Genomic DNA, 24,238 nt, shown 5'->3' with positions numbered 1-24,238 from the left:
TAATTTCAAACCTTTCCTCTAAAATAAAAACAATAACAAAAACACTCTTAGATTATCATACATTAGTGACTACTGTGTGGGGTCCATTATCAACTTAAGTCATAGCAACTGGAGAGAAATACTGTGGGTAATTGTAAAGTTATTCACACACCAAAGCTTCCTCCCTTTAAAATTCACTACTGAAAGGGCAATATTTAAATCAGTGCAAAGCGATTATGAAAATAAAAAGACCCGAGTGGAGAAAGACTACTTAGCCACAGATGGAAAGTGCCTTTTGCTTTTTATCACACCCTGTATTAATGAAAATGTTTTTGCATTTTCACAAATAATGTTTGGATTTTATAAGTCTTATTTTTACACACTGGAGCCAGGATACCCAGAAGCACAGTAATAAGGGCTTAAGGTTTTTATTAAACAAAGTTACCTTTGGGAATAAGTACTAACTTAAATATAATCCACGAACTAACTCTTCCTTGCTGGGCTATTAGCTGGTGCTGGCTGCATGGTAAAACTCCAAATCCTAGCTAATGCCAACAAGCTGGGCCTGAGTCAAACCCGGAAAGGAGCAGCAAGGCTGCCACCATCATAAACCAGCTCCACTGAGGACCAGGAGCCAACAGCCCTCCGAGGGGGCCACAAAGCCCAGTTAATGTGCAGGCCTGTGGGTTGTACTGCAGAACTGACAACAGCTGCACTCACTGGATTACCATGACAAGTATCAAGGAATGTCACTGCAGTACAGGACACACATGCCCCAGCTCTGTCACTTAAAAAGCCACTCCTCCAGAGGAGGAACTATGCCTTTCACACTCCTGGTGCCCCACAGCACCTGACCCCATGTCTAGGAAATGGCCAGTCCTCACTGAACATTCATTAAATTAAGTATCTTTTTTAAGGCCTCAACTGTACTTCTCTTTCCCCCAAGTCCTTTAAAAGCAGTCATTCAGCCCAGTAATTCAACAAATGCATCTAACCCTCTCCCATGTGTAACTTAAGTTATTCCTGGAACCTGCAGCACCCGCACCCCCTTCATCTAGTATTTTTCCCTCAGTTAATATAAGTAAATTCAAGTAAGTCTTTTTCACATGGTTGCAACCAGTCTTCTGGAGCCACAGGGAAGCAGATTACTCAAAATTTTGAAGTTTCAATTTTGAAATCAAAAATGACCATCTACTAACAGAATGATGAGCTGTGGCATCAGCTTGGCCTTTGGAAAATGAAGGGACTCCAGAGGCCACAGGCCAGGGCTTAGCTGATTCTAGAAATCAACATTATCTGCGTCATCATCGTTAGAAGCATCCGGAAAGCAGAACAGAGCTTCTGCTGGGCTTCTGTTTCCGTGGCAACAGCTTCACTGGCCTGTTGCAGGGAAAGGCATAGAAGATGGGAACTGGCAAGAGAGAGAGAGAGGGGCACAGGGGGATGGAAAGGAGGAAATGCAAAGGAGAAAAAGGAAGGCAGAGGCAGGACCAGGTGGAAGGCCAAAGGAGAGCAGAGTGAAAAAAGTACAGAAAAAGACATGAGAGAAAGAATGAGAGAGAAAGAAAAAGGGGAGAAATGCAAGAGAAGGAAGGGAAAGGAATGGAAGGAAACGTCCCAAGCTGGGGCTTTTGTCTGAAAAAATCACCTACAGATGTGCATCTATCAGTATGCAAAGAATGCTCTAGTTTCACTCATTAAATGCAACACATTTCCACTCAGTTACTGCCTCAAGACACACTCAATTATCCGATAAACCACAGGAAGGTTGTGTAAAAACGTCAATGTGGTAAGCAGTCTAAATCCGAATTCTAGCTAATGTCAACATTAGCCCAAAAGGCTAGCTGGGTTAAATCCAAAAGGAGAAAAAAAAGAAGAAAAAAAAAAAGAAAAAAGGAATGAGAAACCTGTTATCACTAAACAGCTACCATTAAGGACAAGTCACTATTGGCACTTTATAAGTGAGTGCTCTGTAAGTCTCATTAAGGTGCAAACCTTCTGCTTGTCTTGTTCATGACTGAACTAGGAAGCAAGTCTTGAAAACCAAAAGATATCCAGTCTGAGCTTGACTATAGCTTCAAGGCTCTGGTCTCCTGATATGGGACATCAGCCAGGATGTGTGGGGTTTGCTCAGAACAGGGAACTCAAAATTAGTGGCCAGGACAAGCTCCAGTCCATTCCTTACTGCCCAGTCCACTCCCAAAAAAATAAATTATTTATTAAATAGCAAGAGCTCTCTAAATGCAATATGGCATCCTACATTGGATCCTGAAACAGAAAAAGGACATTAGTGGAAAAACTGGTGAAATGCAAAAAAAGTCCATAGTTTAATTAACAGAGTTGTACCAATGTTAATTTCTTAGTTTAATAAATGCACCAGGTTATGCAAGATGTTACTACTCAAAGAAGTTGGGTGAAGGGTACATAGGAACTCTCTGTATTATTTTTATACCTCTTCCATAAATCTGAAATTATTTTTTAAAGTTTTACAAGAAAAATAACAAGGGGTGTTTAAAAGTTAAGACTCCTGTTTTTCTAACAATGATTTATCTTTTTCATATAAAACCAATGCTCCGATAGGGCTTAACTATCATAAAATTTTACTGGAATGCTGGCTGAAACATTATAGTGAAGGCCATACTCCTGCAGCAAAAGTAAATTATTAAACTCCAGTGTGTTAGCAGTGTCCCTTCCCTCTGAAGCAAGAACAAAAGGAGTGACATGCCTCTGCACGTCAAGAAACACGGCTCTATTGGGCAGAAATGGAATGCACTTTGAAGAGTGTGCATTGCAACCTCTTCACACTCCCCACTCCTGATCAGAAGTCTTCTCCGGGCTGGGCGTGGCAGTTCACGTCTGTAATCCCAGCACTTTGGGAGGCCAAGGGGGGTGGATCACTTGAGGTCAGGAGTTTGAGACCAGCCTGGCCAACGTGGTGAAACCCCGTCTCTACCAAAAATACAAAAATTAGCCAGGTGTGGTGGTGTACACCTGTAATCCCAGCTACTCAGGAGGCTGAGGCAGGAGAATTGCTTGAGTCTGGGAGGCGAAGGTTGCAGTGAGCCGAGGCCACACCACTGCACTCCAGCCTAGGCGTCAGGGCAAGACTCCATCTCAAAAACAAAAAAAAAGTCTTCTCCAGCCTGTCTTGCTCCTCACGCTTTATGCATCCGATGCCCAGCCTCATCCACTACCTTACAGTTTGCTGACGGCAGCATGCTCTTGTATACCTCCCTGCCTTTGCACACTCTGTTCCCTCTGCTAGAATGCTCTTCCATTGCTTTGCTGCTGAGCAACGGCTACCCATCCTCTAGGACTCCTGTGACTCGCTGACACTCCCCGTCCCAGGCTGTTCTTTATGCCCCAGAGCACCTTACCCACCACCCTTCAGAGCAGTCATGACGCTGCGCTATAATGATCTGTCCACCTGCTTCTTTCAACGAGCCAGGAGCCTTTCCAGAAAGGCTATATTCATCTCTGTATCACACTCCCATTCCTAGCACCCAAGTCTCACAACAGATGTTGAATGAATGAAATACTATGTCAAGAATGCAGGCAATTCTTTAAAGAGAAAATACCAGTAACAACTTTCCATCTTCTGTTAAAAGGCCAAAAAAAGTCTATTTGTAAGAAGTGAAGGAAGTAAGCCCTTTTAAAAGAAACAGATTTTGTTACAGAACGACAGGTCCATTTCCACCAACAATATAAGCACTGTACAAGTATCCTCTTCCGACCGAGAAGCTGAAAACCTTTTCAAAGGTTTTGGTTTCCTTGACAACAGCATTGCTGGAGACAAGCAGGGAAATAATTAAAAAGTGTGTTCCCTTTGCTTTGAACTCCTGAAGTGTTTTTAGGCAATAACAAACAGGCCACACTTGACAACATCAGTGTGGACAGAGCCAAGGGCATGAGGGGAGACCCCATCTTGCCACCCCTCCAGCGGCACCTCCTCTGAACTTGGGGACCTGAGTGAAGGACTTGAGCCATTTGAGAAATACAGATTCACCATGAGAAACACAGACCATACAGTTCAGGTTAACAAAAGCACTTTGCAAGGTCCAGGTCCCTGGCCAAAACCACAACACTTATCCTCACAACAGTTCTGTGAGCTAAGTATTGTTACAGCCACTTGGCAGGAGAGAAACCGAGGCACAGAAAAGAGCAAAACAACTCTGGCAGTCTGGCCCAGGGACCTGTGGCCCTGCCACAGCCCACCCTAGAAAGAACATGTGACCTCTCCTTAACTTGACTCGGACAGAGATTTCCCCTGGCCTCTCCTATGATCTTCATCTCCTCCCTGGGCAGCTGAGACAAGAAGCTAACTGCCTTTCCTCTGAGTACCACTGTCCTGCCATCCCACATGCCTATGTGAGGCTACTTGTGTTGGCTTCTCTTGGCCAGCAAGAACCGGGCAACCTTGTGCCACCTGCCTTGGGTCTGCGAGAACACAGCACGCAGAACAAGACGTGAGGCACCAGCTGGGAACAGCGGTCAGTTCTGTGTTTGATTGACAGGCTTCCTTCTCCTTTTGGGGTGGCTTTCCATGGTCTGTCTTGCTTTAATAGCTTCACTTTGTTTGTATCTTTTATTGTAGGCTTCCTCAAGTCCTTTCTGGATTTATGATTTATAAATAAATAATAAACAAACGTACAAGCTGCAAGCCCATGACCATTACCTGACAGTGTAAATACAAACATTTCAACAGATGTGGAACAATCATAACTTTGATTTAGCTCCCAGCAAAGTTTCCAAAGCCCTTTCACAAACCTGGCCACATTTAACCAATCCCCAGTCCCCCACAGGGATGCCTCCTGCACAGACTGGAGGTGAGGGCTGGGTGGGGGAGTGCAGTTGGACCCCTCCAAGATTCTCCACATCCCAAGATTCAAGGAGACCCACAAAGAGCGTGGTCGACTGAGCAGGTGCTATGCATTCAAACTGGAGAAAACAAGGGAAGAAAACAAATTCCTTGCCCTCATGGAACTTATATCAGAGCTCCTGCCATTTTACAGATGAGCTCATTAAGACACAAAAAGATGAAAGGCCTTGGCACAGTTACACGACTACCTTTTTGGAGCTCCCAAGCAGGGAGGTGACTAGAACAATCCCAGAAAGCAGAGGCAGCAAAGGTGAGTTCAAATACCAGCCCCGTGCTTAGGAGCTACATGTCCTTCAATACCCCTCTCTGGTCCTCAGTTTCATCTGTAAACGGGGCATACGGATGCTGAGGCTGCCCCCAGCTTGCATTATGGAGTGCCTGCCATACGCCTGGCATTCTCCTGAGAGTCTGCCATGGGTTCTCTTGTTCAATCCTCAGAAGACTGAGGTGGATGCTGTTATTATCCTTGACTTATGATGGGGAAACTAAGGTCCAGAGAGTTAAGTAACTTACCCTAAGCCACACAGAAAGCACAGGCGCTGGGGCTGAACCCCAAAGTAAGACTCCCGGAGCTCTGCTGATTACCCAGCTGAGGGCAAATGAGACGTAAACCCCCGTGTGGTGGCCGACCCGGCACAAGTACAGGAAGCGCCAGCTGGCCTTGGGCCACTGACCATCCAGGGCTAAAGCTGACGACAAGCCCAAGCGCTTCACCTGGCCATCCTCACTGACCCCTCCCCACAGCATGCACAGCACACGGCTGTCCTCCCCACCCACCTGGCTGCTCCTCATCAATGTCATTGTTGTTGCTGTTTTTTGAGATACAGGCTTGAGTGCAGTGGCACAATCATGGTACAATCATGGTTCACTGCAGCCTCAAACTCCTGGGCTCAAGCAGTCCTCCTGCCTCAGCCTCCCAAGTAGCTGGGACTACAGGCATGTGCCACCACACCCAGATAATTTTTTAATTTTTTGTGGAGATGGGTATCACTATTTTGTCCAGGCAGGTCCCGAAATCCTGGCTCCTCATCTTCTAAAACCCAACTCATCCTTCCCCTTCCCTGAGGCTTTTCCTGTCCTCTGCCTCCAGCACTGACAGACCTAGCCCACTCTCCTGTATATTCCTGTTCCCAGCACAGATAGCCCTGGAGGGCCTTTCTCATCATCCCTCTCAAGTCTGCTTTGATGTCTGTGCCTCATTCACCTTTTGCCAGCAAAAATGAGGTCCCCTCTGATCCCAGGGCCTGGCAAAGAGCCAGAATTTAACTGCTAGCTGGACAGCCATACAGATAACCAAATGAAGAAAGAAGTGAGGAACCGGCCCTGCTGACTGCCACTGAGCGCCCTCTCTGTTCACAGCAGAGACAGCATAAAGCAAGGCCCAAGGAATTCACAGGCCACACAGCAGCAAGTCCAGAAGCCTGGCTCATGGAGACGTCCCAAGGCTTATCAGCTGAGCCGTCCCCCAAGTCCACCACCCCAACCACTGCCAGCCATGTCACACTGCTGGGCCGGAAGACAGGAAGCCACACCTAGAGGGACCTGAGCTCCTCAAGAGTCTGCTGGGGTCACTGGGTGCACACCAGATTATTTGATCAACGAATCAAGGCAACTGGAGGCAAATTGGATTGCAAGCCTCACACGCTTAGGAACTCGGCTTAGGAGGCAATCACAGAATAAACCCCGGCTTGGAGTTCTTGATAATACCTTCCATTTGTAAGAGCGTTACCGTTTACAGAGTGGTTTCACACATCTAACCTCCTCTGATCCTCACAGCCCTGCGAGATAATTATACCACAGATGAGAATGCTGAAGCTCAGAGAAATTAGAGGAGGAATGTGCCTGACTCTCTTTTGAATATGCAGTGTGTGGAGCACTGTGCTCCGCTTGGGCGAGGCCCTAAGTGCAGTATTTCAGGGCAGAGCAGCTCACAGCCACCATCTTGGCCCTGACCACAGGACACTCAAGCCATCAAGGGCCTTGGAGCCCGAGGCCTGAGTGGCTGACCCAATGCCAGCATCTACTTCCCAGCCCTCCAGCAACATGGGCTCCAACCTGCACTACACTCCTCCATGCAAAATGGCCCTCACTCCCTTTCCAAGTAGTCTACTGCCCGAGTTGCCCAGCTCTGAGCACCGGAAAGTTCTCCTTCACCATGTGCTGACCTCTTCCCCCAACACACACACTTTCCACCATCTGTCCTACTCCTGCCCTGGGAGCAAACCCGAATATACCCCGTTCTCCCACAGCAGCCCTGCCAGCACCTGATGACAGCCACCATTCCCCTGTCCCTGGGCTAACAGCAATGCGCCAGGACACCCAGGTACCAGAAGCATATCAGAACACACTTGAATGAGAGAAAAGAACATGAAAAGGAGCCAGGACGAAAACAAACAAGTTTTCTAAGCAAAGGTTACAATGAAAATCTGTTTTAATTTGTGTTTTTGTGCCTTTCAAAATAACACTTCAACTAGTTCAGAAACAGACCACTTCTGTTTATAAAACGCTCTTTCATTTTCCCTACAGTTGTCAGGCTGTGTAAACACACTGCGAGTAGGGAGAGAGAAATTGCTACTTGTGAAACTTTTAATGCTAGCATGTATGTGAATTAGAATTCTAAACTCAGCAGGTTAAGAATGTTCTGAAAGCAATTTTGGTGTTAGTCTAAATAATTATAGATCACATTCACTTAGATAAGGGCCTTTGCCCCCTTGGGGCTTCAAGGGAAAATTCTAGGCACGATAGTTAAGCAAAATGGTTGGTTATTACGCAAGCTTGGCGGTGGCAGTGCAAATTGGTATAATCCTTTTGGAAAGCAATCTGACAGGAGATGTATCTGGACCCATGAAAATGTACAACCCTTTGACCCAGCAGTCCCACTTCTGGGAATCAATCCGAAAGAAATAATCCAACAGAAAACAGTTTCATGCATGAAGATAACCACTTCGGCATTATCTATAATAGCAAAAATTAGAAACCACCTAAGTGTCCAAGGGCGGCTAAGTAAATTACAGTTAATCAACTCGATAGAGCGTCATGGAACCAGTGAAAATTGACAGCCCTCCAAAGACGCGGAGGCGGCTGGTGGCACGGTGTGGCGCAGGCAGGGCTGGGGTAGAATGTTAAATGGAAAGACAGGCTGCAGAGCTGCATGCACACTCTTGACAAACACAGCTCGTATGGACCAGAAATGGATGGGAGGGTGTTCAAAGGATAATCATAATTTCAGTGTATGGTCGAGTTGGGGAATTTTGCCTATGGTTTTGAAATGCTGCTGAGTCATCTCCACAAAGGGCAAAAGGAAGGGCAGAGGAGAAGGGGCGGGGGGTAACAGAGGCTTGGACCCCTGGGATCACGTTTTCATCACACCGTTTGGAGAGCTAACCAAGCAGAGTAAGACAGAGACATGGCTGGAAAAGAACCCACTCACTTAACCCACGGCTGGGATGTGCTGCCGTTTTTACCAACACAATAGTGAGATTCCCCCAAAATGTAATTACAGATGTAAAGAAAACAGTGGTCCCCAATTACACTGTCTAAAATGATTGAGGACCCCAAAGAGCTGTTGTTTTTTCAGATTATAGCTATGGGTACTTAGCATATTAGAAGTGAAAACTGAGGACATTTTAAAATATTTATTAATTTATGTAAAAGTAACAACAAACCCACCACATGTTAACAGAAATAACATATTCTTATAAAAATAACTCTATTTTCCAAGACCAAAAAAAATTAGTGAGAAGGCATTGTTTACATTTTTGCAGATCTCGTTAATGTCTGGCTTAATACAAGACAGCTGGGTTCTCAAAGCTGTGTCTGTATTTAATCTACTGCAAAAGCACATGCCCCATAGCCTCTGGAAAACTCCATGTACACTCAGGAGAGAATGAGAATGAAAAAGGCAAATAACTCCTAGGTATTATTATGAAAATAGTTTTGACCCCCTGAAAGGGTCTTGAGGCCCCCCAGGGATTTGGAGACCACAGTAAAAACCACAGCAATACATTACAGCATTAAAAACTGCTACTGCAGTATGTGGAGGGAAAGAAGGGTTTAGATTAGATGTATAGTTGGAGCTCAACTATGTTGAATCTTTTTTTTTAAGGCTGGATGAAAATATACCAAAAAGTCTGCAGTCATTGCCTCTGGGCGGAGAGAAAATGGGCAATTTGTTTCTTCTTTATACCTTTCTGTTCTTTCCAGATTGCATTTCTTTTATGGTCAAAAACAACATTTCTTTTCTGAGGAAAGGTTTGGGAAGCTGTGGCGTACCCATGCCCTGCGGAATAAGCCGGATGAGAAGAAGGTCATTTTAAATCATGAATAGCCAGCATCATTGTGGGGGAGCGTCACGAAGCCGGCTGCTGGGGACCGCGGCGCTGCTCCTTAATATGCCCATCGATCCCTGGCACCACGCACACATTCATCATGGTGGCACAAGGCCTGCCTGGAACCCACTGACGAGAATTGAAACTGGCTCAAGCTAATCACTACTAGATGAAGGTCAAATATAGGTGACGATTTATCAGATCTCAGGGTGGGGGAGGACATGCCATGCTCTAGAGCCACGGACAATTACAAAGGGACAGGGCCAGAGACTTGACGACGAAAAATGTCAGGTTTTCTCTGTTAAAAAAATAAATGAAATACCAAAACTCAACATCACACAACACCCTGGTGGGGGCAGAGGGTAAAATATGATGAAAGGTCAATATTGTTAGTATGTAAATTGCCCAGATAAGAGAAACGCTAAGACCACAGGAGATGAATGGATAAGAACCAGGATAACAAATGCTTGTTTAGAATGAACGAAGTGCCAGGCCCGTTCTAAAAGAGTTGTACGTAAATGAACTCACTTGGTTCTCAAACAAGACACCATTAAATTAGCAGACATTTTCAAAAGGTAATAACTCCGCCGCTGTGGAGGGTGAGAAGACGCAGCCACTTTTACACAGAAATGATGGTATGTGTCAGACACTGAGCACTACAGAGTCCCCAAAAAGAGCGGCACAGATCTGCACACTGGTGGGAAAAGACGTGCTAGACAGTGAGAAAACCAAGCTGGAGGACAGGATGGAGAGTACAGTCTGCACACTAAACACGGAGACCTTGACCCTCTTCCCCAGCTCAGATGCCGGAAGGCTGGCAGCAGGCCAAGAGCCCACCCAGAGAAGACGCCTCCCTGAGAAGCTGACCAGGCTCAAGGAAATACATAAAAATAATCACAAGTGGGTTCCTATGATGAGCGCCAGCCTGCCGCCTCATAATCCCACATCCGGCCCGCTGCAAACAAAGTCCCTTTGCCCCCACACCAGTGCATGTGCGTGCACACACACACAGCTTTCGGTCAGGTCAGCTTTTTAGGGCCTCCCTCCCTAATTGGAATGAGCAGCAGGAAATCTCTTAACATGGAATGCAGACACCAAAACAAAAAAAGACCAAAGAAGATAAGAAAGAGACAAACATTTCAGAAAACAGGAAAACTTTCAAAGAACTCAAAGAGCTAAGAAAAGACCTTGTAAATATACAATAAAAAACAATATGTTATATTTTTTTAAAAAAAAGGAACATTCAGAAAATAAGAAACAGCTCTTGGAATGTAAAAATATGACAGAACAGAACACTTCCCTGAATATATATTATGCTTCAATTTAAAAGTTTATGACAGCAGAAATACAAATTCAAAAAAAGCATTGAAAGATAGATAAAGTGGAAGAAATTCCCCAGAAAAATAAAACAGAAAGGCCAAGAAATAAAGAAGAGAAACCCAGAAGCTCAATCCAGGGACATTCAGGATGCCCAAGCAATCAGAGTCACAAAGTCAACGACCTTCACCAGCAGCAGCCCCCCAGGGTGCCGCTCAACTCTGTATGGCCCTCGTTCTATGGGGGGCCAAGGTCCCCAATGCCTCACTCCCAGCAAGGAAAGGCAGGCCTGGAACAGCTCCACGAGCCCTGGCAAAGCAGAGTTCTAGCACCGCTTTGGTTGTAGGTTTCTAAAGCCCTTCTGGTCCTCCCTGCAGTATCACAGTATTCCATGTAGAAGATCAAGATACACTATCCTCTGCCAAGTTCAGGAAACTTCAGGAAGCTTGCCAGAGTGGAGGTCAGGTGAAAGCAGGCTTCCGGGTATCCTGGGCTGACACAGTTGGTCTCACTCACATGTACCTTCTGACTGCCCCTCAGTGCTTCTGTCCCCCAACTTGCTCTACTCCCCCCCAATATATGATGGGTCTGCATGAGAGCTGTGTCCATCTGGGAGAACAGACAAAAGAAAACACCTGATGAGAAACAGCAGAAGCTAGAAGAAAAGCTTAAAAGGTTGGAATGACTTACCTAACCCTTCTCTTAAGAGGGGAAAATACTAACAATCTGGGGGAGAAATGACCATCCTGTGATTTTAAATGCAGGCTACGAAAACAACGTACCTACAGTATGATTAAAACTAGTTGATATATGTAGGGAAAAAAGACTAGAAGGAAATGCTGCTTGCAAAATGTTCACAGTCATTAGGCTTGAATGAAGGGTCCATGGTTTATCTTTTAATTTCTGCCATCTTCTTGTATTTTTCTCCAAAATTTTACCACTTTTATGATAAAACAAATTAAATCTAAAACAACTCATTTGGACACAGGCCATCACTGGGCATTAGACAGGCACCTTTAAGAGTCTACTGTCTCCAAGTTTTAAAAGCAACAAGAAATAATTTACTAGACTGTCTCAACCCCTAAATGCGCCAATTTTGCAATCTGCATTTTTCAATTACATTAAAAGCATTTTTCCAAATTGCTCTATCCTTCCCTTAATGACATGGGATGAGAGTGAATGAGGCTTGCTTCTCGAGGACAGAACCTGTACCTTCACACGGCTGTTTTCTTCCTGTCAACATCTGGTGAGCACAAGGCCCTGCCCTTGGTACACCGAACTGTTTAAGTTAAACGGAATGAACTTATTAAAAAGCAGAAAACACAGCTTGGGTTCTGCTACACTTTAGTTTTCTTATTCCTCTCCAACCCGAGGTTTTTTCTGTAAGACACAAGATTGTAAGGCAATTGGAACTGGGAAATGTCTCATTTGTTGGCCTCAGAAACGTCGCGGCTTTCACATGGGGGAGGAGGAGTGTCAAAAACACTTCACTTCCCACGAAGAGAAGATTCCAATCTCATGGCTCTTCCCAGAGGCTCCACAGCCCTGCTGCCAACCAGTCTAAAGCCCCTCACTCCCAATCCTGGGGTAATTCAGGTGATTCTGAACTTCCTCTGGAAGGTGGGAAAGAAGAAAAGCAGATATAGCGTCCAGTCCAGGAAGCATCCAAACACCTACTGCGTGTCCTCGGGCAAGTGTCTTCCCCTCTCTGGGCCTCTATCAAATGAACCAGATGAACGCTATGCATGCACGCACATGTGCACACACACATCACCCATTCTCTCCTCACCTTCATCTAATTACCCTGGATGCACTATTAATCATTCACTCCCCAAATACCAAAGGACCACTACCACCACCCAAACCTCCTTCCCAGCTGCGCCTCTCATTTCCAATAGATTTGCCTCGTGCTTAGAATAAATTGCCAATCATCTGCATAATGCTCCACGACTCCTCACTCCACACATCAAATCATTTCTCAGTCTCATTTTGTAAAATCCATCAAGAATAATTCTTTCAAAACTGAAATAAACCCTCACTCTGGCACTTGGAGCCATAAATTCCTTGTCTTTGAATGTGAAATATATCACTTTCTACAAAGCACATCTAAGATACCCTAATATAATCAGATTCATTAACAATGATAAATCAACAGGATCCTGTAATACATAAAAATGCAAATCCAAACCACCCCAGAAATCATCTCTTCTCCATACGTCCCTTAACAGAGCCATAAAATTTGGAAGCTGGGATGGAGCTTGAACACCACTTGGGTGAAGGGGATACGCTTTTCCATCCCTTATTCTCAGAGGCAGGAGGGCAGCGTGGGGGTGGTAGCTCTTTCTGCTCAGGCTCTGAGTCTGAAGCTTCCCTGCTTGCCCCTATCATTTACTTGTCTGTGTGACCACGGATAAGTCCCTTGACCTCTTTGTGCCTCAATTTCCTCATCTGTAAAACGGGAATGAGGACAGAAGTGGCCTCTCAGGCCTGTAATGAAGAGGAGATGGAGCATTTAGAACATGCCTAGTACATGGTAAGCGCTCAGCAATGGCTCAGCAATGGCTAGTGCTCTCCATTCTCTCGGATGAGAGAGAGATGCTTTAAATGTGACCAGTTTGGGGACAGGGACTCAGCTCTCCAACACAGACCTGCCAAGTGTTCAGTACATGAAAAGGGAGTGCATGAATGGCTTGGCACAGACAATCCTCAAACTCTTTAGATTCTAAAAGTATTTATCTCAAGAACACGGAGATTGAAATGCTTTAAAAATGTGTGCATAGAGACAATGAAAAGATTCACAAAAAACAAGAGTTACAGTAAGTTGGAGGATTCTGGGTGATTTGTCTTTTCTACACTTTGTTTTATAACTAATCAATACAGGTACAGGGGAGTCAGAAACATGCTTCCTCAGCCTCTCCCTTGTCAGGCACTAGGCTGGATCTTCTCATTACAGCTCTACAGCAACAACCATAATTGGTGGCCATTTGCCAATTATCCCCATTTTACCAGTGAGAAACTAGGGGATCAGAGAGCCTAAGCGATCTTCCCAAAGTCACATAGCTACCAAGCAGAAGATTTGGCATGGGAGCCAAGGAGTACAACAGTGGCACTGAAGGTTTGCCTGTCTACTCAGGTCCCACTCACCACACACAAGGGCTTTAGCTAATGCCCGGGTGTAAATCAAAGCCCATCTTAACTGCATTAAGGCAGCAAAAAAAGACAACATTTATGTACAGCCATATTCACTGCAATACTGATTATTTTTTAAACAAAAGCAGGAAATTATAGGAAGCAACATGGAAACAACGAAGCAAAGTATGAAATTTGAGACAGTTATAAAAATATATTTGGGGAAAAGTTTTTAATAAGGTAGAAAAATTCCCCTTACACATTACAAAAGATTGGGCAGCAAAGAAGAATTCAAAACTGCACATACTATGCAATAAGCCCAATTATGTAAACAGATAGGAATGCAGGGCCGCAGACCAGGGAGGCCCCTCATGTTAATGAGGCACTGACTTGGGGTTGAGAGTTATCAATGATTTCTGTTTCTCCTTCATACTTCATATTGCCGCATCATCAGAGTTTTTCACAATAAGCATCTATGACATTCATGATCAAAAATTAAAAGGTTTTTTTAAAAAAATATTTTAAGGAAGCTTGTTACTGGAAGAATTTCTAGAGCAAATTATTCTGTAAAGCAAATAAACAACATCTAACTCATATATTTTCTTTAAAAACCTTCTGTGTTTTAGAACTGCAGGTTTTCATACAGGTACAGAAGGTCCCTGGAAGCAGAAAACACATCTTATTCCTTTGGGACTCCTTCTCAGCGCCTGGCAGAGGGTTCTATACATGGGAGCATTCAATAAAGGCTGGTTGTATTTGGTTAAAGCAGGCGATGTACACGTTTTCCTTCAAAAACAGGCATCAAAGTCTGAATTTCTACCTTTACGTGCAGTGGGTGTTCAAACACGTTAAGCCGAACGAGTTCACTGGGAGATGAAAAGAGTATATAAAATGTGGGATCACAGCTATGAAAAAAACATGCACGTTCACAGACAGGGGCAAGAATGGATCGTCAGGAAAGAGCCGTGGTGCAGAATTATGAGTCATTGTTTTATTTTACTTAATTTATCTAGCTGTAAATTTTTCAAAACTAATAAAAGCATATTTTACAGCTCACAGAACATTTAGAACATATTAAAATAAGTATCTTTCCACTGTAATATGCCCAATTGAAATTTATGAATTCTAAAGCTACATTTTAAGGAGATGAAGGAACTGGCACTCCATGTTCTTTAGATTAATAAGTTGGGCTGTGTTGTTTTTCTCCTGATCAGAAAGAAATCATTTTTCAGTAAATGTTACCTTGAATCAAGGATTCTTCCACATTCTAGAAGCTTGGATGAGCTGCTTATATTAAGTCTTACTGTGCCCCCTAGTGGCGAATAGGATTGATCCACTCAAAAGACAATCCCTTCCCAAAGGCTTGCGATAAAATCCAAAAAATTTGTTCTAATCTTTATCGATCACTTAACATGTACACAATTTTGTGCCAGATGCTGGAGAATATAAAAATGGGTTCTGGCTCAGGAAGCTTAAAGTCTAGCTAGGTGAAGCTGATATGCTTCCATGGCTACATATGTAAAATAAGACATCAGCACAAGTCAAGGAAAGAAAATTCTTGGGGAAAAGCACAAACTCGAGCACACACTAAGTGCTGCTATGTGCCAGGCACTGCGTGATTCACAACTAATATCGTTTACTCTTCACTAAAACCCAGCAAGGCATGTTTAATTCTCTCCACTTTACAGATACTCAAATGAAGGCTCAGAAGTGAGGTAACTTGCCAGAGACCACACAACCAAGGGGCTGGCCGCAAAGGAAGGACCCCAGCAGGTCTTGTCACCCAGCCCCAAGCTCTTCTCTCCTTCCTGATTCCACAGGGGCCCAGAAGACACTGGCAGATTTTAACCAAAAGGCAGGGGGAAAGCACCCTGGGAAGGGTACACTGCTGCACCCACCTCTTTGAGCTCATTCCCCGCTGTGCCCACCATTTCCTCTCCTCCAGGGACTGGGCTGCAGCCAGCCAGGACTCCTGCCTGCACCTGAGGCCCCATCCCCACTCCAGATCCACGCCCCATAACCACACACTGCCTTCCCCAGATCACTAGGTCCCCAAGATCTGCCATGCTGCCCCACCTCTGACACCAAGGAGGGAAAAGAACACCATGTGCTGCCCAGCCAGGCCACGCACAAACCTGGTGGCCCAGCAAGCCTGAGGCCTCAGCCAGGACTTCTGGTCACAGCTCCTGCCTGGCTCCCCACCGGTTCCCAATTCATCTTCCCATCCTGGCTTCTCCAGCCCCTGCCATACACTCTTCACACTGAAAAGTTGTTCAAAGTCAATTTGCCCAAAACCAATTTGCCAAATAACCCATCACTGAAAATTGTCAAATATCTTAAAACAGAGAGAGGGCCCTGGCTCACCATTTGTATCTATGGCTTATAAAAGCCCTAATGTTCACAACACCACAGTAAAAAGAGGGTCAGGAGACGCCAACCCTAGCAGCCATGCTGACCCTGGCCCAACCTCACAACAGCAGATGTGCTCTGCCCTGGGAAGGCACCCAGGGCGCACAGTGCAGTGGGTGGGGCTCCCAAGAAGCTGCCTGGCAGCCCAAGAGGCCTGTGCCGGTGTCATCACCTGCAGCACACACAGTCTCCTCAGGACAGGCGGGCACAGCAGCGGCGCCTGGCCCCACCCAGGGTAGCCCCACAGACCTGGACCCAGGTCTCTGAATTGCCCAGGAGCAGGGCATTCCTACCACAGTCCCTCAGTCTGAGCCACCCTCACTGCCATTCCAAACTGGGCCCGCTGCGCCCTCTTCTGGTCATGAAGTGTCACAGTTAGTTGGCTGCTCACAGTTTCCCCTCCATGGGGGCAGAAACATCTCTCCCCCACATCCCCAGTGGCACCGTCCCTGGCATATTCGTCTACTCCACAAGGCCAGAAATCAATGCCTCCACTCAGGTGCTCTCTGCTCAAAAACTAACGTGGGGATGCTTCTGTTTAGGAAATCTAAATTTCCCAGGCAAAAGTGACCCAAGCTGCCCCTCTGCCAGCAGGGCCCAGGGAGCGCTTCACACCACCAGGCGGAGGCCAGTCCCACAGGGCCCCAGGTCCACCCCTCACCATCAGGAGAACTCCAGAGGTGAGCAGGCAGGTGGGCATCCACCAGGACACACCTGCTGTCCCCACTCTCTCCAGGAGGCAGTGCCCTGAGTGGAGGACACGCCGCCCATCTCTGCCCATAGCAACCCTCTCCTCCTCTAGCCTGTGCTGCCTTTGGCCAGGCTGCCCTCTCTCTCCCTCCGGGTCCCTCAGAGAGGACTGCCTGTGCCCCTCAGGTGGCTCACCCCACAGCCAAGGCTATCTTCCACAAAGCCCCTGCTGCGTGCCAGCCCCTAGACTGGGTGCCTTGGATGCCACTGTTCACCCTGATTCCAGCCCATCGGCTGCACCATGGTGCTGCCCCAGGAGGCGAAGCTGCAGTCACCCCTGCAACAAGAGACAAGGGCGGGAGGCCCCTGGCCCTGCTCCCAAGGCCCACGGGCAGCAGTGGGGAGCAGAACATTCAAACAGCAGACAGTCATGAGGGACGCCCAGAGGTGAGAGGCTGGACATCAAGACGCCCTGCCAACCTGCCGGCTTCTCAAGTGGGGGGATTTGTGTGTCTCGATCAATGCTATTTCTCTAGCGCCTAAAACAGGACATTGCACAAAGCTAGAGCCCACTAAACACGTATTCAGTGGACCCAACAGGGAGCTTTTCAGAGAAGATGACTTTCCAGACTGAGCCTCGGCTGTTGAGCAGGAACCTAACAGGCAGGAAAGCAAAGGCAGGAGACCCTGGAGAGGGTGGGGCGCGAGGAAAGCATGGAGGAAAGAAGGCCTCAACAGGAAGGTGAGCGCAGGGAGGACAAGGGCCACCACTCGAACTGGGGCCAGCCAGACACTGCGCAGGCCCACCAGCAACCCTCCGGACAGGCTTCCCACCCTCCAGCCCTTGCAGCGCAGACTTGGGAAGCAGAGCAGAGAAGCCCCAGGGCCACAAGATCAATCCCAGCAATGCTGTGATCCACACCAGAGATGCCAGAAGCCTCCGCACACACTTCACAGCCCCCAGAGTGGCAGGAAAAGCACCAAAGACCTGAGTGAAAAATCCTGGAACTCCAGGCTGAAGAGAGAATATGACTCTCTCTCCCACAGGACTCTGAGTCTTGCTGGAAAAGAGCACAGACAAGCCACTTCAGGCTTTCAGTTCACCACTTAAAAATGACACCCATCAATTCAGCTCATTTCAAAGACATCTCTATACTTGGAGCTTCCTTTCCTCACTTAAGAAACTGCTTCTGAGGGAGAAAAGCTCAAAATGTAATTTGCAAGTGAAAAGATCTAGGAAAGTTGGTTCCAGAACTCTGAGGTAACAAAGGCAAGGGAACCACCATTTACTGAGCGCCTATGAGGTACCTGGCTCTGTGCAAGGCACTTTTTCAGCATTTTTCTCACATGAGCACATGACCCAGGTATGATTTTGCCCTTTTACAGATAAGACACCAGACTCCACAGGAAGGCAGCTGGCCAGTGGTCGACCAGCTAGCTACTCTGCAGCAAAGCTGGATGTGAAGCCAGGTCCCTTGAAGTTATTTCCTTTCCAAGAGCTTTCTGTTCAGCTTGCATTTAGTTGGCACCCGCTACATATCAGGTGCTTTGCTAGCTGCGAGGAGAGAGAGGAGGGGCGCAGTACACAGCTTGAAGGGCTAGAGACAGGTCCCCGGTGGGCACAACGACCTATCACACTGTACTTGCATACTGTGGGGACTGCATTACTATTACTTCAGTAGCCTGTAAAATAAATAAGACAATGCAAAAAGGAGTTTCCATGTAAAACCAGAAGTCCCCCGAAGGGCACGTGCAGCTCCCCCTGACCTTGCTTCCCCAGCCTCCAGTCCCTCATGCTTGAAGCCAGCTCCCAGGCCCTCATGCTTGGAGCCAACACATACACAGGGCTCCTGCAGTCAAACGCACCCTTCCACCCCCATCACGAAGTGAACCTTCCCCTTCCTCAGGAGGCCTTTGCCAAGCCCTCCCGGGCTGGGCTGGTACCCCTCCTGTTGGGCTCCCAGAGCACCTGTGTGTCCTACTGGGGGCCCATCCTCACAGCCCAGGGTTGTGTCTGTCTACTTTTCCATGGCTCCTACCTCACTGTGCAAGCCCTGACACCAGGGGCTGGGTCTATCTACCTCTCTTAACAGCTCCTGAAACCGGCACAGCACCAGGTACAGAGCTGGCATGGCTCAATGCTCCACAGGGTCACCGAGGACATCCCCAGTCCCCAGGGCTTGGTCCTGGGCCTGCTTTTCTTCTCCCACTATCTGACCTCCTCCCTCACGGCCTCTGAGAGGGATAAGAAACAGTATCCTCTGGTGACCTGAGCAAGGCAGCATCAGGGAAGGGTTGGGGCAGGAGGAACCTACAACCCAGGGCTGACCACAGATGACCCTTTCTCAAATGTGACAAAGAGAATTACAGAAATCTACACCAAAAAAAGTTCAGCCTATAACCTCCCTCCACTTCACTGTCATTCCAGCAGTGTATTCCTAAGAGCATCTGAAAGCAGAAGTTTTCACTCAAGTCTTACCTTGAAAGTTTTATCCATAGAAGTGGAGAGAAGCATGTGGCTCTTAGAAAGGACTGGACACCACTGAATGGTGTTGACAGGGCCCCTGTGCCCTCTTAGGTGGAAAAGCACTTTCCTGGGAACCGTGGTTTCTTTATAATGGCTGTTCAAATACGGTTGAATAAACTCAGACACTCTGGGGCCCACATAGAGAGGGGCTGGGGCACGCCCTGCAGGGGGCCCCTGTGGCTCCATCTCTTTACTGTTGCCTGTTTCCGTGCTTAATGCCTGCAGTTGTCTTAGTCTTTTGGGGGTATAGGGTACTACACAGTCCTCACACTTTTTCTTCCGAAAAGAGCTGTCATTTTTACCTACAGTTTCAGATTCACTTTGAGCACAGAAAGATGACTTTGGAAAGTTCCTGGAGAGTTTTACTTGCTTAAAGCGTGCAGCTGCCAGGGGTATGTGGCTGGCTGGAACATGGCTCGTCCACAGAGAAGAACGAGAAGGCTCTCTGATGGGGAAGGTGACTTGAGGCTCCTTCCCAGGCCACTGTAGCCTCTGGCTGGGGCAAGAACCCCGATCGCTTCTCCCAAGTTGAGCCAGTGGAAGGCGATGGCCCCCTGGGTCTTCACAAGAGCCATGCTTTGTGGGCTGTACCCCTGCTTTGGGCACATCCAGTGTACCAGATGCAAAATCCTTCTCAGGTGGTCCGGCCACACCAGAAGTGTCTTTCATCTGGCCAGTGGCATCAAAACTTCCTGCAGTCTCTCTCTCAGCCTCCGAGTCCGAATCATCATACGCTACCAGCGAAGCCATTAAAGACAGAGTTTTTGCTGTCCTTCAAAGCCAAACCACCTAAGATCAAACAAAGTCAAGCATGAGAAAATGTACATGGAAGAATATGTATGTAGTTATAAGAAAACATGTCACCTAGGAAATCCAACAACTCAACAGTCATAAGAATAAACACAGGCCAGGCACGGTGGCTCATGCCTGTAATCCCAGCACTTCAGGAGGCTGAGGTGGGTGGATCACCTGAGATCAGGAGTTCGAGACCAGCCTGGCCAACATGGTGAAACCCTGTCGCTACTAAAAATGCAAAAATTAGCGAGGCAGGGTGGTGGGTGCCTGTAATCCCAGCTACTCGGGAGGCTGAGGCAGGAGAATCATTTGAACCCGGGAGGCAGAGGTTGCAGTAAGCAGAGATTGTGCCACTGCACCCCAGCCTGGGCAACAAGAGGGAGACTCTGACTCAAAAAAAAAAAAAAAAGAATAAACACACACACAAAAAGGCTTTTCTACACACCAGGGCTAATTAGTTAGAAGATAAAATTTTTGAAATGAAAACTATGGAATAGCTGGGGGTAAATCTATAAAAAATGAGCAAGACCTACGTGGAGAAAACTAAGACTGGGTGCAGTGGCTCACACCTGTAATCCCAGCATTTTGGGAGGCTGAGGGGGGCAGCTCACTTGAGGTGAGGAGTTCGAGACCAGCCTAGCCAACATAGTGAAACCCTATCTTTAGTAAAAATACAAAAATTGGCCAGGCCTGGTAGCACACAACTGTAATCCCAGCTACTTGGGAGGCTGACAGCTACTTGGGAGGCTGAGGCAGGAGAATCTCTTGAACCCAGGAGGTGGAGATTGCAATGACCTGAGATTGCACCACTGCACTCCAGTCTCGGCGACAGAGGGAGACTCCATCTCAAAAAAAAAAAAAGCGCTGGGTGCGGTGGCTCACGCCTGTAATCCCAGCACTTTGGAGGCCGAGGCAGGCGGATTACAAGGTCAGGAGTTCGAGACCAGCCTGGCCAACATAGTGAAACTCCATCTCTATTAAAAATACAAAAATGAGCCAGGTGTGGTGGTACGCACCTGTAGTCCCAGCTACTCGGGAGGCTGAGGCAGTAGAATCACTTGAACCCAGGAGGCTGAAGTTGCAGTGAACCGAGATTGTGCCACTGTACTCCAGCCTGGGTGACAGAGACTCCATCTTAAAAAAGTAAAATTAGAAAAAGAAAAAAAAGGAAAGAAAACTAAAACTTTTATTGAAGGACATAAAAGAAGACCTAGGCTGGGTGTGGTGGCTCATGCCTGTAATCCCAGCACTTTAGGAGGCCGAGACCGGTGGATCACCTGAGGTCAGGAGTTCAAGACTAGCCTGACCAATATGGTGAAACCCCGTCTCTACTAAAAATACAAAAATTAGCCGGATATGGTAGCAGGCACCTGTAGTCTCAGCTACTCGAGAGGCTAGACAGGAGAATCATTTGAACCCGGGAGGTGGAGGTTGCAGTGAGCTGAGATCATGCCACTGCACTCTAGCCTGAGTGACAGAGTAAGACTCTGTCTCCAAAAAAAGAAGAAGAAGACCTGAAGAGACAATGCCTACAGAGAAAGGGACAGGACTTTAAAAATGCCTTTGGAAGGTCCATTTTGGTCATATGTGTTACAAGTTTAAACACATCATTTTCACCTCACCAACCCCACTGTAGAACTCTATCCTACACAAATACTAGCATATGTTTGCTAGATGTATAAATCCATGAAGATAAATGTATAAAGAAAGCCTGCTGCACTGCTTATTAGCAACCAGTGAGAACATATGCTCATCATCATGAACAAGGTTAGGTCTGAAAATACGGAAATCAAAAGATGTCCAGGATCCATGGTGAGAAAGGCCTGCCACGCTCCTCTGCATCCTTTCCCTGTGCTCCAGCCCTTCCCTCTTTTCTCTCTGCCTGAAACATTCTTCCCCCAGATATCCCATCTCTGTAGCAGCCAGCTGGAGGCCTAAGGTGTTGGTCCACCCAAGTGTGCAGGGAGCAATTCTGAGGGCATGATCCAAATTCACCCGTTTCACTCCCAACACAGATTCACGCTGCAGTGAATTTCTACTTGTTAAAAAAAAAAAAAAAAATCTTTTCTGGGCAGGGCATAGTGGTTCACGCCTGTAATCGCAGCACTTTGGGAGGCCGACGTGGGCAGATCACCTGAGGTCAAGTTCGAGACCAGCCTGGCCAACATGGTGAAACCCTGTCTCTACTAAAATACAAAAATTAGCCGCGCATGGTGGCACACGCCTGTAATCCCAGCTACTCAGGAAGCAGAGGCAGGAGAATCACTTAAATCCAGGAGGCATGTTGAGCCTCCTCACTCCCTCGTTGCAGTGAGCCGAGATCGAGATCGGGCCATTGCACCTCAGCCTAGGCGACAAGAGTGAAACTTAGTCTCAAAAAAAAATTCTTTCTGAAATTCTGAACCTTCATGCACAATACATTGTTATCAATTAGTTCCCAGAAAGAAGTGCTTTGGTCTGGATCAATGTTTTACTTTTATGCTGTTAGCACCAAGTACAATCCAGAGAAAAAGAAGGGTGCTGGGCACACCCAGGACAGCAGAGGGCGCGGTGGAACAGCACAGAACGCTCAGGCAATAGACTTCCAAGAAAATCCAGTGCACCCAAACTTAATCAAACAGGCCAAGGTCCGCCTCCATCTCCCAACAGGTGGAGTCAGATCATATTAAACAGATTCCCTCCAAGTCCTTTGCTAAGTCATTCCAGACAGCCTATTACCCATCTCTTCTGCTAGACAATGGGTTTCAATGTCCCCTGGAATCAACCACCCAACCCCTTCCACACCTTTCCCCCAAATGGCACCATTCGCCTGAGGGTTCCACTGGTCTACAAGTCAGGTCATCATTCCATAAATGTCTGTAGTCAGTCTCCTCTAGTAATGCCGCCCCTGTTCACAGCCCATTCTAGGCAGGTAACAACTTCCACACACAAAGCCAGAGTTCAAATAAAATGGGTGGGCACAGTGGCTCACGCCTGTAATCTTAGCACTTTGGGAGGCCGAGGCAGGCAGATTACCTGAGGTCAGGAGTTCAAGACCTGCCTGGCTAACATGGTGAAACCCCACCTCTACTAAAAATTTTTTAAAAATAAAAATAAAAATAAAAAATAAATTAGCTGGGTACAGTGGCGCATGCCTCTAATCCCAGCTACTCTGGAGGCTGAGGCCGCGGAATTGCTTGAGCCCGGGAGGCAGAGATTGTGGTGAGTAGAGATCACGCCACTGCACTCCAGCCTGGGCTACAGAGCAAGACTTCGTCTCAAAAAAAAAAAAAAACAAAAACAAAAACAAAACTTCTAAAGCCAGCCAGCCAGCTCATCTCAGATGGAACTAATATAAAAGACTAATTATAAACTAATGGAACCGTGCACTGCAAATAATTTGGCATTTCTGTTCTCCAAATGCTAAACCTGGTCCCCAGGCCACTCTCAACTCCTCTGCCCAGGCACCACCCACCACGCACCCGACTCCTTGCTGTCAAAAGGATCCCACAGATTCCCACCACCAGAGTGCCCGTGCTCCCTCTGGAAGGTGGTGAGGGATTAAACTAAGAGGAACTGAGACAGATGGAAGGGAAGGCAGGGACACTGGAGAAGAGTCTAAGGAAGAAGCGAGTGACTCTGACAATCACTATCAGCATGTCAGCCCCATGAGGACAGGGCTTTCTGTGTTTTGTTCACTATTCAATGCCCAGCGTCCAAAAATATTTCTGGAATGCAAACAGGTGGGAGGGGGAGATGCTGAGGAAGTAAAAGAAATAGGATATTGCCATTCAACAAACATTTCCTGATTACCTACTCTTTGTCAAGCCCTATGCTGGGTCTTGTGTGGGTGGAAATTAAACACAAAACACAGATCCCCCGGAGGCCCCAGACTGATGAAGGCAACAAACAAGATACGACCAGAGATGGATTTTGAAAGATGAATAGGAGTTAGCCGAGCTGTCAATAGTAAGAAGTAAGGTTGGTCCAAGGCACAGCGCTTTCTGAAGGAACAGGAAGTGATAGGAAGGCGAGCGGCTATGAGAGACCGCGTTAAGAGGCGCGGGGCGCTTATGGACGCTGCCCAGTCCCGGCCCCCTCCAGCCCGGGGCCCGCCGCTCACCACACGCACCGGAAGCGCTCGGTTCTCCCGGAGGCCGACCGGCCAGCACACCACTGTCCAGTCACGTTGCGACGAGGCCCCGG

At 47.1% G+C, this 24,238-nt stretch overlaps 1 protein-coding gene across 5 annotated transcripts in view; it reads right to left on the bottom strand.

Annotated features, from left to right (window-relative positions):
- WDR25 (WD repeat domain 25) overlaps window positions 1–24,225 on the bottom strand; it is a 152,110-nt gene extending 127,885 nt beyond the window's left edge. Inside the window, exons 1-2 of one of the 5 annotated variants that reach the window (XM_005562206.4) lie at window positions 24,165–24,225; window positions 19,211–20,047 (exon numbers count right to left, since the gene is read on the bottom strand). In XM_005562206.4, coding sequence (XP_005562263.1) covers window positions 19,211–20,008 — 798 coding nt within the window. In that variant the 5' untranslated portion in view covers window positions 20,009–20,047; window positions 24,165–24,225. Of the gene's footprint in view, window positions 1–19,210; window positions 20,048–21,069 lie in introns of all 5 variants that reach the window. The other 4 variants (XM_005562209.4, XM_065518454.2, XM_005562207.4 and 1 more) reach the window with 4 other exon arrangements.
- Window positions 24,226–24,238: the final 13 nt, after the last annotated feature.

The sequence above is a fragment of the Macaca fascicularis genome, chromosome 7, assembly GCF_037993035.2.
Source record: "Macaca fascicularis isolate 582-1 chromosome 7, T2T-MFA8v1.1".
NCBI classification, from domain to species: domain Eukaryota; kingdom Metazoa; phylum Chordata; class Mammalia; order Primates; family Cercopithecidae; genus Macaca; species Macaca fascicularis.
The sequence above is the reverse complement of the archived record's forward strand: the minus strand, read 5'-3'. Positions and strand labels throughout refer to the sequence as shown.